The following is a 12,294-nucleotide window of genomic DNA, read 5'->3' as shown; positions in this document are numbered from 1 at the left end:
CAGGGAAATTGTTCGTCTTTTGCGCAACGCATGCACATTTATCGACGAAATCAGCACGGTTGTTTGCATTTTCGTTTCTTTAACTTAGACATTCACAGAGGTTGATGCTAAATGTAGGTGGAGATATTTTGATGTCTTATGCAAGGTTAATTCCCAACGATTTTGAGATCGTAAAATGCGTTGTCCCATTGATTTACCATCATAAAACCCTTCCCGGTGTTTAATGCTATCCTGTTTGTGGCGGGATACAACCTAACCTCAACATTCACCCCAGGGTTGTTCATTTCAGTGTAACTTTTAAAACACACTCATTAGACAGATGGCATACCAATTCGTGCTCGATTCGGCAAAAGTTGATCACGATGGAAAATGTTTCAATTTTTAATTAACACTCTCCTGCGGGCATATTTTTTTGTCCGAATGCCTCCACCGTTCGCTGCGGGGTCTTGGAAAGGGACAGCGTGCATATCACCACCACGTCTCCTCAGGCTCTGGTAGTAAAAGTTTTCGCTCCGATGCCGCCAACAATGGAGCAACAGTCGACGCTTTCACAGGTCTGAAAAAGACACCAAAGGGGTGCACAAGAAGACGAACGAAAGAAGGGGTTAGGTTTTCCCAATTGGGAAAGGAACCCGGTTCACACAATTTTAAAGGCCTCGCCAGGACTCGCCTAACGCAGCACGGGGTGGTTGGGGTTTGAACTTTGTGTTTTTCCCCTGTACCGGGGCCACTCTTCTTGCGGGATCTAATACGAACGCTAATGATTGGAAAAGTTTTCCACCATCGGGGGTGTAGTGTTTCGGGCGTGTTTCGTCGGTCGGTCGGTCGGTCGGGTCCCACATTTCCGACGACAACAACAACGCGGAGTTCTGCTCTCGCAAGCCGTCCAACGGCTTCATCCTTTTGGCTACTTACGCTTCATGTCCAACTTGACGGCGCTGGAAAGTGGCGGCACGACGTGCCCGTTGCTGGCTTGGCACGTATAGACCTGGCAGCGGGAGAGGGAAGAAGAAAAGAAGCGAAAAAGTGAGTGAGACATGGAAACGATAAACATTTGTCCATAATTAAAACTTTTCCGTTCGCGCCGCGCATCGATACCGGTGCGAAAATAAGATGTTTCATTTATGGGTGTAAATTTGTATCGGGATTTGGAAGAGTTTTGAACGCGTTTCAGCTCAGATCCATCCGGACAAAGATGCAGTATTTGTCTTCAGTGTAAATATTTCTGTGATGTTTGAACGATTTTTGGGGAGGGTTAAAGCGGTCAATGGAGCCGCCTGGTGTTTGTGTGAAAAGGGCAACGGTTTTTGTTTTTCAGGCGAGTTATTACGAATTGCATAAATAGAAATAAAATTCTCTTGGACTCCCCAAAGAAATCAAATTTGAAAGTCCGTTTAATTACAGTAGCTTAATGGTCTTCCTAAAATGCGTAATTGTAATGTGTTAGCAACAAATTAATGTTGATGAAGGTAAATGTTGTAAAGTGATAGGATCTTTAATGTTTGTTTTCTAATGGTAAAACTTGGGTTGTTTGGAGTATGTTATAATATCCATCACAATTGCAGCAATGTAGTAAACTTATCCATTTCAAACCCTTCTTCATCGGTATTTGAAACGATGCCTTTGAATAAAGTTTGTGCTTGTGTTGTTCCACGCAATTGCATTCGCTGTAAAACGATGCCTCATTACGATGCACTCGTAGGAATAAACCAAAACCGTTTGATTCCCTCCGTGCGACGGGCGAAGGGGTGAAAAGAGCGTGATTTATCTGCACTTCACTCGCTCTTATCGCCCGAGACGTAGTTCCTGCTCGAGTAAAGTGATCGATCATCGGGTTTTCGTTTATTGCTGGCTATCTTTTATTTTTAGTTCGATCCAGCAGGGGGTTGGAAATGTGTGTGAAATAGAAGATAATAATAATATACATCATCCCAGCGTCAGCGGATCGAATGGGATGGTTTTTACACCCACCGCCGACGGCGAACACGACGATAAACGACTTCCATCGTGCATTGATTGAAATTTGATGACTCTTCGGTAACACATCCCAGCAAACCCGCCCCGTTGTTGTTTTTTTTTTCATTCCAAACCCGGGAAAACCATCGATCGCGGGCGCGGCCACCATAATGGGGTGGATTCGCAACAACAACATCAACACCATTATGCTCATCATCATGATCATCATTATCGTTATTTCGAAGTTACGATTCCGTAAATCGAATTTCTTCACCTTCCCCCCTTCCGTCCCGTTCCAAGCCGTTTGGATCGAAAACAAACGATGGATGTGTGGTATGGGAAAAGCAGGAAATCCGTCATGTTAGGAATCGTGCGAGAAGGAGGAAAAAAAGACACAATAATGCGTAGAGTGGACTGTAATGGTAAGCGTAAAATAAACACCAACAACCGGTAGCCGGTACGAGGTGGTTTCTACATTTCCTTCCGCACCCCGCCCCACCCGTGTTGTTGCACAATCCCGTACGTCCTTGCGCCCGGGAAAAACCCACTCCGGATGTGGTTATACAATTCAGATTCTTGGAAAATGGCCCCGAAAAACACGGACCACCCCAGATACGCCATTCAAAGTCGATCGAAAATGTAATCTTCGGGTTCTCCCGAAGGAAAGCACCCGTCCGGATTGTGGTTGTTCGTTAAGGCACCGGCAAATGGAAGGGTTCCTTGGCTAATCAATCAACCGTTGTTAACCCGAAAAGGGCACTTTACGTCATTGAGGTTGAATTTTTCGATTAGTCTTTCCCTGCTTTGGTTGCCACCGGTTGGCAATGGTTTGCGGAACACCTGGTTGGGATCATGAGGAGGCAGGTTATCGAAGGTGGCCGTCCAGGTTAATCGCTTCCGGGATCCTTTGAACCGTAGTGTGAACACGCGCACATTTCCCAAATAAACGTGACTCAAACAACTTGAATACAATCTCGCGTTGGCAAGCACGGTGTTTCACCGCTCTAATTGGTATGACTTTTCGTGGCTATTTTCCTTGAATGAATTATCGTCCTATGATCTGTGGCCTAGTTTATTTTCCTCCTGGGAACCTGGGAAGAAGGTATGGAAATTCGATCGGCTCGAAGGCTAAAGGTGCGTGGCCTGGCCGATCATTACCTGTATGACTTTGTGGTAAATATGTTACACCGAACATAAATAGTGGCCCTTCTTGCTCCCTCCCTGCTTAGAAAGCAAACCTAAGGAACTCTGGCCGTTGAACAAAACACTAGTCAGCCATCGTCTTCGGCCGCGCAAAAGCGGACACATCTTAATCCAATTGTAAAGGTCATCGGGCATCGTACGTTAAGTAGAAGTCGGAGTCTTACCGGCCAACCCCGGTTCGGACACGGACTAACCGTAGGCTTAAGGCATAGGTCAGCAGAGGGTCAGCAAAAAAGCGATGTCCTAACAAGCATTCTAAGCGACAAGCGTCAGTAGAGTGTGAGCTTTCACAGGAATTTTGTATTCCTTTGGAGAAATTGATACCTTGCTTGACTTCACTTATCCGTGTTTTTAAGAACGCGGAAATGGTTTTTACTAGCGGTTACTTCAAGGAGTGAACAGTTACGTCAATATTGACGACTAAATGAAAGTAATTCAAAGGAAAATATAATTGGCTTTAGCCACGACCTAAATCATTCCTCTTCAAGAGAAATGTTTATCTACATTTGCAGGGTTGATGTTTATGTTTATCTACATCTACGAATGCTGGGAATTACGTGAAACATTTATCAATTCAGCACATTTAGGAACCAATTATGCTTTGGCATATATTCACAGCACCGTACCTTCCTGCTTCTGCTGTTTGTAAATATGGATGTTAAATTGTGCTGCATATTTAAAGGCACATTGGCTGGGAAAACCTGTCACGATACGACACTCTGGATCCACTCCCACGATCCAACCGGGGATCACACATCGCGCAAATTGATACAATTCACTTAGTGATAACTCGGGCTCGGGCTTGCTGCTCCGGATCGGACCAAACATTATCAATCATTCGTGCACGAGCCCGAGCGGGGGGGTGGGAGGTTACGGGTGACCCATCTTTTTTCCCGTTTGCGAAGGATCAGGGAAATCGCACGGTACGACGCACGGATCGCATTAGCATAATGCAGAAATAAAACTCATACCATCTCGGGCACGAAAACGAGATCACCGAAGAAAAGAAAAAAAAAAGGGAAACGCAATTGGTAAAGGAAAAGCAAAGAGAAAATGATATTGCACGTCGCGCACGTGCACACACACACGCATCAAACTTACCGAGTGTAGGTCGTGGCGCGACAGCTTCTCCAGATAGAGAACGTTCTTGACGGTGCCATCGGGCAGCACGAGGAAGGAGTCGTCCAGCAGGGCGTGCTCGCGCCACCAGGTCACCTTTGGCGTCGGCAGGCCCCCGCTGGAGATGCAGGTCAGATTAACGTCCGCGCTTTCCCGGTACGGACCGACGACGTTGTTCGCGACCGCCGCCCCTTTCTCATCCAGGATCGTTATCTTCGTCGGTGGCACTGGAAAAGAAAAAGACAGCGTGGGGCGAGGCGTTAAATCAGAATGGAAATTGTCGTACGCTCGTATGTGTACAGCGTTCTGTGTGTAGGTGTGTATGTATAAGCGAAAAAGATAAGTGCTGATAACCCGGGTAAAATGTAGCTCACGTGATGGGAGAAGATGTGTGTCCGTACGGTGGCTTAGGATGTTTTTCTTTTGCCAACATCAAACCAGACCAGAACCAGAAAGCAAAGGAATGGAATTTCCCAGAACGATTTAAGGTAAGGAAGGTGGATGGGAAAAAGACAGCGATGGGAAAACACAATTTCCGGACATTTTTCCTTTGCCCCCTGACAAAGGCATACACACACATACACACGTACACCTGAAACTTACACACATGCAATTTACACACATGCACATACTTACCCAGCACGTCGAGAAGGATCCGACAGTTTTTCGTGGGCGATTTGTGAAAATCCACTCGGCATCTGCATTTGCATGTGATTCGACGGCGTGAGCGTTGGAAAGTGAGAAAAAATTAATACAATAGGTTTAGTGGACGGTGAGGTGAGATTCTAATAAAATGCTCAAACAAGATACGGATATCAAGAGCGAAAGATTAGGAATTAAATAGTACAAGAATCCTGGCGAATCTGAATATCTTGGAATACTGTTCCAAAATGAGAATAAAGAATATAGCAGGTAATCGAAAAAAGTCAAGTTCAAAAGTTTCTTTTTTGTACTTTAAATTCGATTCGTATTTTCGTTACTGTTCAAAGGCAGTGGAATTGATTTAAATGTTTCAATACTCATTGAAAATATGTTTCTATTAGCATAACGTATGCCATTTCGACTCGCATATTATTTTCGTGTATGAAAAAACAATTTAAATAATATTCCACCCTCCTCTCTTTTATCTTATGGATTTTTCTCCTTTTTTGTTCCACCGTCAAGGCTTCACTTTTGCCGAAAAATCCTTGACTTGCCCGTACGTCCCTTGTTTTCTAGCGAACCCCCAAAAACACGAGATCTAACTACGAACAGCATTGATCATCCTTGTCGTTCGAGGGTTGCGCTTGTTAGGATCAATTTGCATATTTCGATTCAATTCCGATTCGTCCGAATTTTGTTTTCACCCGACCAAAAAGAAAGGGGTATTGCTCGAGGCGAAACGAACGTGTCCTTCCCGTGCTGTCCGTTATTTTATTTCCTTTCCTCGTCGAGTAATGCTTTTCGCATAAAACTTTTCCGTATGATTTCCCAACCTGCGCCGCCGGCTCCCCGATCTGCAATGTTTGCGACGTTTCGGAAGGTTGTTTTCCTTCGGGATACTTTCATGTGGCAAAAGCAAGACAAGTCTATGAAGATTCGATGGCCCAGATTTTCCTTGGCCCGTGTCGTCGTGCTTGCTTCGCTTGTTGTCAAAAATTTACGATCTCGGTCTTGAGAAGGAAATTGGATTTGAATATTTGCGAAGGCCGAAAAGGAAGCCTCCAGAAAATAAAAAAAATAAAACCCAAGTCTAGAGTCGACTACTGTGAGTGGCAATAAGGACAAAACGAGATCTTGAACTAACAGTTTTTGGGGGGAGGTATGGGGCAGCTGAAAAGGAAACCTAGTCCCCTCGTTGGGTTCGATGGCAGCCTAATAGTGCCCATCGGAAGGTGACTTTTTTTCGAACGGGGCGAGGAAAAACCGATCGCTACTCCAGGATGAGCACTTGACGACGACAACAACAACAACAAGTGTGCCAGGGATGAAGATTTGTTGATAGAATAGAAGCTATCCTTTTCTGGGTGTTGTGGCAACCCGAATGAAACTCGGCTCGATAAGTGGTCAAAGTGGTATTTGAAAGGATTCGACTGAACGAAGGAAGTAGAAATGGGATGGAGTTGTGGAGGCATGCAGCAAGCGTATTGTGAGCATTATTATGATGGCGGTTAATATGACGAAATGTAAGGAATATCGACTAAGAATTCAATTGAGCTTTGAGCTATCAAAGAATTGATCGGATAGAAAAGGAAAAGATTGTTGAGTGTCGGATGCGAAATTTTGAAAGGTTGTCTTGACTGCTTTAGCCTTCGTATGGGCCCATTCAAATGTTTTATTGATATTGAGTTCATGTAACGAATGTATTTGAACCACAACGTTTCCATTGCAGAAATTCCATTTTGAATTGAAATTGATGTTGATCAACTTTTCTTATCGCACGCCAACATGAAAACAAAGAAGCAAAAAGTTTCTTTAGGAACCAACCAAAAAACGTTAGAAAATGTAATCAAATATAAACTTGTAAGTATTTATATTTGGAATCCGTAACCATCGCAAGGTAGAAGGAAAAAGTAAAAAAAACTAAACACCAAACACAACAGAAGATCAAAATTGGATGCACTTCAATGGCCAGGTATTGACGTCAACAATCTATACAGCGTAGGTGGGTGATTGAAGTTACACTCTTTTTATCGAATACCATTTCCGCATTTCCTACTCTCCCGATGACGGTGTAAATTCCAATCATTTCTTTTCGCAAAATCATCACCACCACCACCACCTCACGGCGCCAGGTGGGACGCGTTCGGGTGCGAATGCGTAAAGTCGTAAAATCTTATGAAACGCTGCCATATTTGTATTTCACACCTCGACCCCGACGTGCAAACCCCAAAAGTGATTGGGAAAAAAAATGTGACACGTGGTACACACTCGGTGGCATGGCGAGTACATATCGAAGGGTGGGAAAGTGTGCGCCAAAGGATTGACCTGGTGTGGCGGGACGGGTTGGTGAAAAGTGTGGTTATATCCTTCAACATTATGTCCGCAGTAGTCCTCCCACGTGTTTTGGGAAATACGGAAACTGGGTTTGGGCCGTGGGTGAGAGGGGCTGCCGGAAAGTAATCGGCGTTACGCTGTAAGACTCGTGCAAGTTTAGTGTTATGTGCTCGTGGAACTACGCCCCACAAACTTGTGCGAAGAAGAGCTGGGCCGCATTCAGCATTCGGCAATTGAAACCATCCAGTGGCAGTGCCTAGTGGAACAGTCCGATGTGGCGAAGGGTGAAATGTTGCGGTACCAGGATTCTTTCCTCGGATAACAAGAACAAACCAAAAAAAAGGAGAAAGAAAGAAATCGCCAACACCCCCTATCGAAAGCATCATTTCGGGGGAAAGGATGGCTTCGCTTCGATTGAGATCTCGAAGGGAATTCTTAGCGTTCCAGAGGCTACACCCGGATTTGGCCCCCGGGGTGCCTTCCGAACCCGGGAAGGTCGAAAAATAGCGAGCAAACAAATCGAAGCCACGTTCGTCGATTTAATCGTTTCGGTCGAAAGCGCAAACTTTTGATTTCGCCCTGGCGTTGGTGCGCTTTTTTTAGTGCCCTGTTTGCGTTTGCGAGTGTCGGACGGACTCGGAAGGATTTCTTATATTTCCACCCCCCCGAGGGTGTATTACTTTCGAACGGAATGCTGGACGCGTGAGGAAACTGCGGCAGCAGTGCCCCCCCCCCCCCACTCTTTCCATGGCGATGGAAAATTCGCCAAAAATGATACCATTCGTTTGAGCATCTTCGCCATTTTCCTGCTGATGGTGGCAACTTTTCGGCTGCTCGGCGCAAACAGTGCTGAATATTTCACCACCGGCCCGGGAAAACAAGCGAAACGAAATGAACACCATCGTCGGGGGGCACGGAAGGACTGGCCTTGCGTGGCCATTTTTCGCCATTTAACGGTTACACGTTGGGTGCGTCGTTGTGTACCCTTTTTACCAACTGGAGGATAACATTTCAGGCGCAAAGCTATTCAGGCGGGTGGTAGGTTGATTTTTATTTTCATTTTCCCTCCCTCCGATAGTCTAAGCAATTGAAACACATTCAACAAAGGATGTCTGAGCGTGTGTGTGTGTGCGGGGAAAGAATTGTTTTTCACCCGGTTTTTGGGCTCCACTTGACTTCCTTTCAACCTTTTTCCCGACCATCACCATGACCAACCATACGGTCATTAGGAACAATTTTAACTCAATCCAGCACAAGTTAATCCACCCATATTCTCTACCCGGACCATTAGGTTTGAACGGAGCACCGGTTGAGAAGCATAAAGTGTGCATGTTTTGTAGGAAACAAAATACAACTATAACCTCGCTTCATTTCCAGATTGTATGCTGGTATGATTGTAGGATAATAAAATAACAAGTTGATAGCTTGGAAAATACTTGCGCGCTAGAGTTTGTCCGAAATTTGTTGGATAAATAGTTACTGACAGATGAAGTTCAAATCAACCCTTTTTACATCAAAGTGGGCCGACGTACGCTGTTTACATTGTTGTCAAAATACCATTTCGTAACAGAAGTTTTTAGAAGTTAAAGTTACTTTTTTTTTGTTTATTTTTGTTCTTTTCTGTTATGGAATTAGTAAGAGTGGTGAAATTGCCAGTGAAAATAATTTCCATTTTAACACGATTTAGATCTCATCTTGCCAGCACATTTCTCGGCACAAGCTCCAACCCTCAAATTTATTGCTGCACTACCACCGGAAAACCTGAGTGCAGTTCTAACCAGGAAGGGATTCATACCTCACTGGATAAGCTTCGAAGGGCAACTTCCTCCCAATACCGATACACATTTCTGCAATTCCGCATCGGTTTCCGATACGCGTATTTGATTGATATTATGGCTTATTTTATGGTTTTGATAAATTCCTTTCTGATTGCAAACTGCGGCCTTCATCTTCAACACATTCCGAGCCGGGCGCAGTGTGATGGAAGGCCATATAATGTGGGTTTATCTCTGGCCTGTACGGGAAAACTAACGTAACACTCGGAAGGATTTGCAGACGAAACTAGATTTCGGTATCCTTTTTCCTCCCCCGTCTTTGTTGGTCGTTCCTTTTGTCCACTTGAAGGTAAAATTCCTTTCGCGAGAAAAACTCAATTCGCAACACTATCACGTGCGGAGTGAGCACTTTGTCAGGCTTAGCCTTGGGTTTATAGATGTTTCGAATGGCGGGTTTCGGGAGGAGCTTCCTGCCTCCGAGTTTTCTACCAGTGCGGCCAACCAGGTATCCGTGGGGAATAAGTTTTATTCCACCCGTTTCCACGTTTTCCCTCCCATAGTTTCCCGACGTGAGACGGTGTTTTCCGGCATTCAGTGAAATCTTCGTGATCAATCCGGGCGGATCGGCACGGGCGGGACTGAGAACAGATAATCGAGGTGAAACAGTGAAGGCACAACCCGGCACACATACCTGTACAGTCCGGCATCCTCCTGCTTGACGCCCTTGAGCCGAAGGGCCGGTGGACTGGTGTCGTAGTAGAAGTACGCCTTCGATTTGAGCACCGCCTCGTCCGACCAGTGGATGGCCTGCTGGAGGCTCTTACCCCGCGCGTCGAACCTTGAGATGGGAGGAAGAAGAAAAAAGAAGGGAAAATGAAAGAAATGGCAAAATGTGTTCGTGAAAGGCAATGAAAACCTCATGCTATGGCCAACGAGGAAGAACCCGGCCTCCACCGGGCTGATTCGTTAGAGTTTTACGAACGTGCGGGACACGCGAGATGACTTCGATCGAGAGCCACCGTCGAGGAGCTGGCCGGGGCAAATAAGCTGTCGAAACGTGTCGAATTGCGAACGAGTGAAGCGAACCCAAACGGACCGACAACTGGAGAACTGCTGCCGGAATCGTTGGCGGACACGAACCGAGAGGCTGTTTGGCCACCTACAAAGTGGGCGTCGACGGCGGGGCCGGGACGCAACCTCTGGACGCAGGGGCCAATAAAATCCAAGTGTTGATCACTTACGTAAACATAAGGAATTGATAGCGAAGGGTAATTTTCCGAGACGCTGGCAGCTAATGAAAGTGACACACTTGGCAACCACCCTGCAGGGGATGTTGTGGGCCATCGTTAGGGGGACTGGGTGGCAGGGTTTGCGGATCGTAGTTACACTTTCGCTTCAACGATCCGGTGCGGAATAGAGGCCAGTAGGGATATGGTCCATTAGGTACAGTGATGAGTTGCACAGTTCAGGCAACTACCACCGCACTGGCTTTGGCCTTTTGCGTTAGGACTCGATAGAAGTCTCTCGTGTACGTGTGGTCTTTTCGTGTGACTCCAGCGGGGCGATAAGATAAGCCAGCCAGGGGTAACGAACTTCGGGCTGAACTTCTTGAAGGGGCTTATGCCGAGTCGGAGGATACTACTACGCACCACGGAGTCCGTTGGCGAGATTTACTCGTTTGAGCTCACTTAATGCACGATAGTTCTCGCTTTGAGGGGCCAACTTAACCCGGGCCTTGCGAGGGACGGTGCTTCTGGGACCGAAAGCCGCCGTTGGTAAACCTTTTTGAAGTACCAACGCAAAGCTGAAGGCAATGACTTTACTGCAATAAAAATTATCTTTTACACCACCACCACCACCGCCACCAGTTTTGCGGTATCGAGGGAGGAAAGTTGTTATCGTTATAGGTTCGGTGAGCGCGCACAAGGAAAGGATTATCGACTCATAAGACTTTATTTTATAGCGTCCATAATGGGAGTCAAATTGAGGCTTAAGCTTCGCATGGAAATGTCTTCCATAAGTGGAAAGAGGTAAAACAAATCGACCTCAAACACGATCGAATAGAAACATTAATTCATTTTAATGAGTGTTTCAGGTGCGTATGTGAGAAGCACCGACAATTGGTGTGATTGCTGGGAAAATATCATCGGCTATCGGTGCGTTGAGGGGTGTTATTTTTAGCGCCACCTCATACGAAGTTGGCAATCAACCACCCAGCAAAGGGTGGCACAATGCCGAAACAACACAATTTCCGGTACTTCCATATTTCACTCGGTGCGACGCGCATGTAACATTGTTTGCTTTCGGGTGTTTACGCCGTGCAGCTTAATGCCGCCGTGTTGCTCCCGTGTGACCGTGTTCATCCCGTGCAAACGTCCCCGGGCGCTCGTTCGCATGTTTATGCTCGCACGCACACCTTGTGGGTTCGGTCCAGACCCGGGTATTGTTTGTGTATACATCCCTGATGCACGTACACGCCCCGTGCCCGCCCCGGGCACTGTGGTGTGATCGATTGATGAGCGAAGTTTACAAATATCATTCTCCTGCAAGTATAAACATTGTGAGTGAGTTCGAAGCCGTTGGGCATTGGGGCACTATTGAGCACAATCGAATTGGAAGCTCTGACGGCTACTTTAACAACGTGCTTAGTTGATGGATGATTTGAACATAATTATAAAAAAACGACATCCTATATTTGAATGCGAAATACAAACTAGATTAAGAAGACAAGATTCAAACCTAAAACTGTCCGGAGAGTTTCCCGTGGTGTAGCTCCCAGAACATTAAATCCTTTTAGCAATGGAAAGTCCTCTAGTCGGATGAAAATTCAAACAGGAAATAAATATGGCATCCATCAAAATATAAACGTGACCAAAATGAAGGTAAGGAAAAAATCTATAAAAATACAGAAAAAGCATCCGGTTTGAAAATGTCAAATCAAACACTCCAAACACCGGAGCTGCATCGGCCGGAGGGTTTAGATATCGCGATTTTGTCCGCTGAGCTGGCCTTCCAAATCTCCACCGGATGACATCACACCTGGCCGAGCCCAGGAATCAACGGCAAATCCTTTCAAACAGGAACACACAAAAAAAAAGAAGCTATTTATACTAAAGCCAAAAAGTCGGTAATCCGATTAAAACAGATGTCAGTGCCCAATGTATCAGAAAGAAAGAAAAAGGTTGGGCTTCCGTCCATCCGACTGTCTGCATGTTGATTTTTATGTCTCTCTATTGATGTATATTTTGTAGAGTTGTGTAAATCG

At 45.7% G+C, this 12,294-nt stretch overlaps 1 protein-coding gene across 1 annotated transcript in view; it reads right to left on the bottom strand.

Annotated features, from left to right (window-relative positions):
- The window catches only part of LOC131260345 (nephrin), a 64,898-nt gene that overhangs the window by 13,394 nt on the left and 39,210 nt on the right, over positions 1-12,294 (bottom strand). The window contains exons 3-6 of the mRNA XM_058262044.1: positions 9,721-9,867; positions 4,915-4,976; positions 4,261-4,505; positions 916-988 (exon numbers count right to left, since the gene is read on the bottom strand). Coding sequence (XP_058118027.1) covers positions 916-988; positions 4,261-4,505; positions 4,915-4,976; positions 9,721-9,867 — 527 coding nt within the window. The remainder of the gene's footprint in view (positions 1-915; positions 989-4,260; positions 4,506-4,914; positions 4,977-9,720; positions 9,868-12,294) is intronic.

The sequence above is a fragment of the Anopheles coustani genome, chromosome 3 (genome assembly GCF_943734705.1).
Source record: "Anopheles coustani chromosome 3, idAnoCousDA_361_x.2, whole genome shotgun sequence".
Taxonomy (NCBI): domain Eukaryota; kingdom Metazoa; phylum Arthropoda; class Insecta; order Diptera; family Culicidae; genus Anopheles; species Anopheles coustani.
Note: the sequence above shows the minus strand (reverse complement) of the source record. Positions and strands in the feature narration are given on the sequence as shown.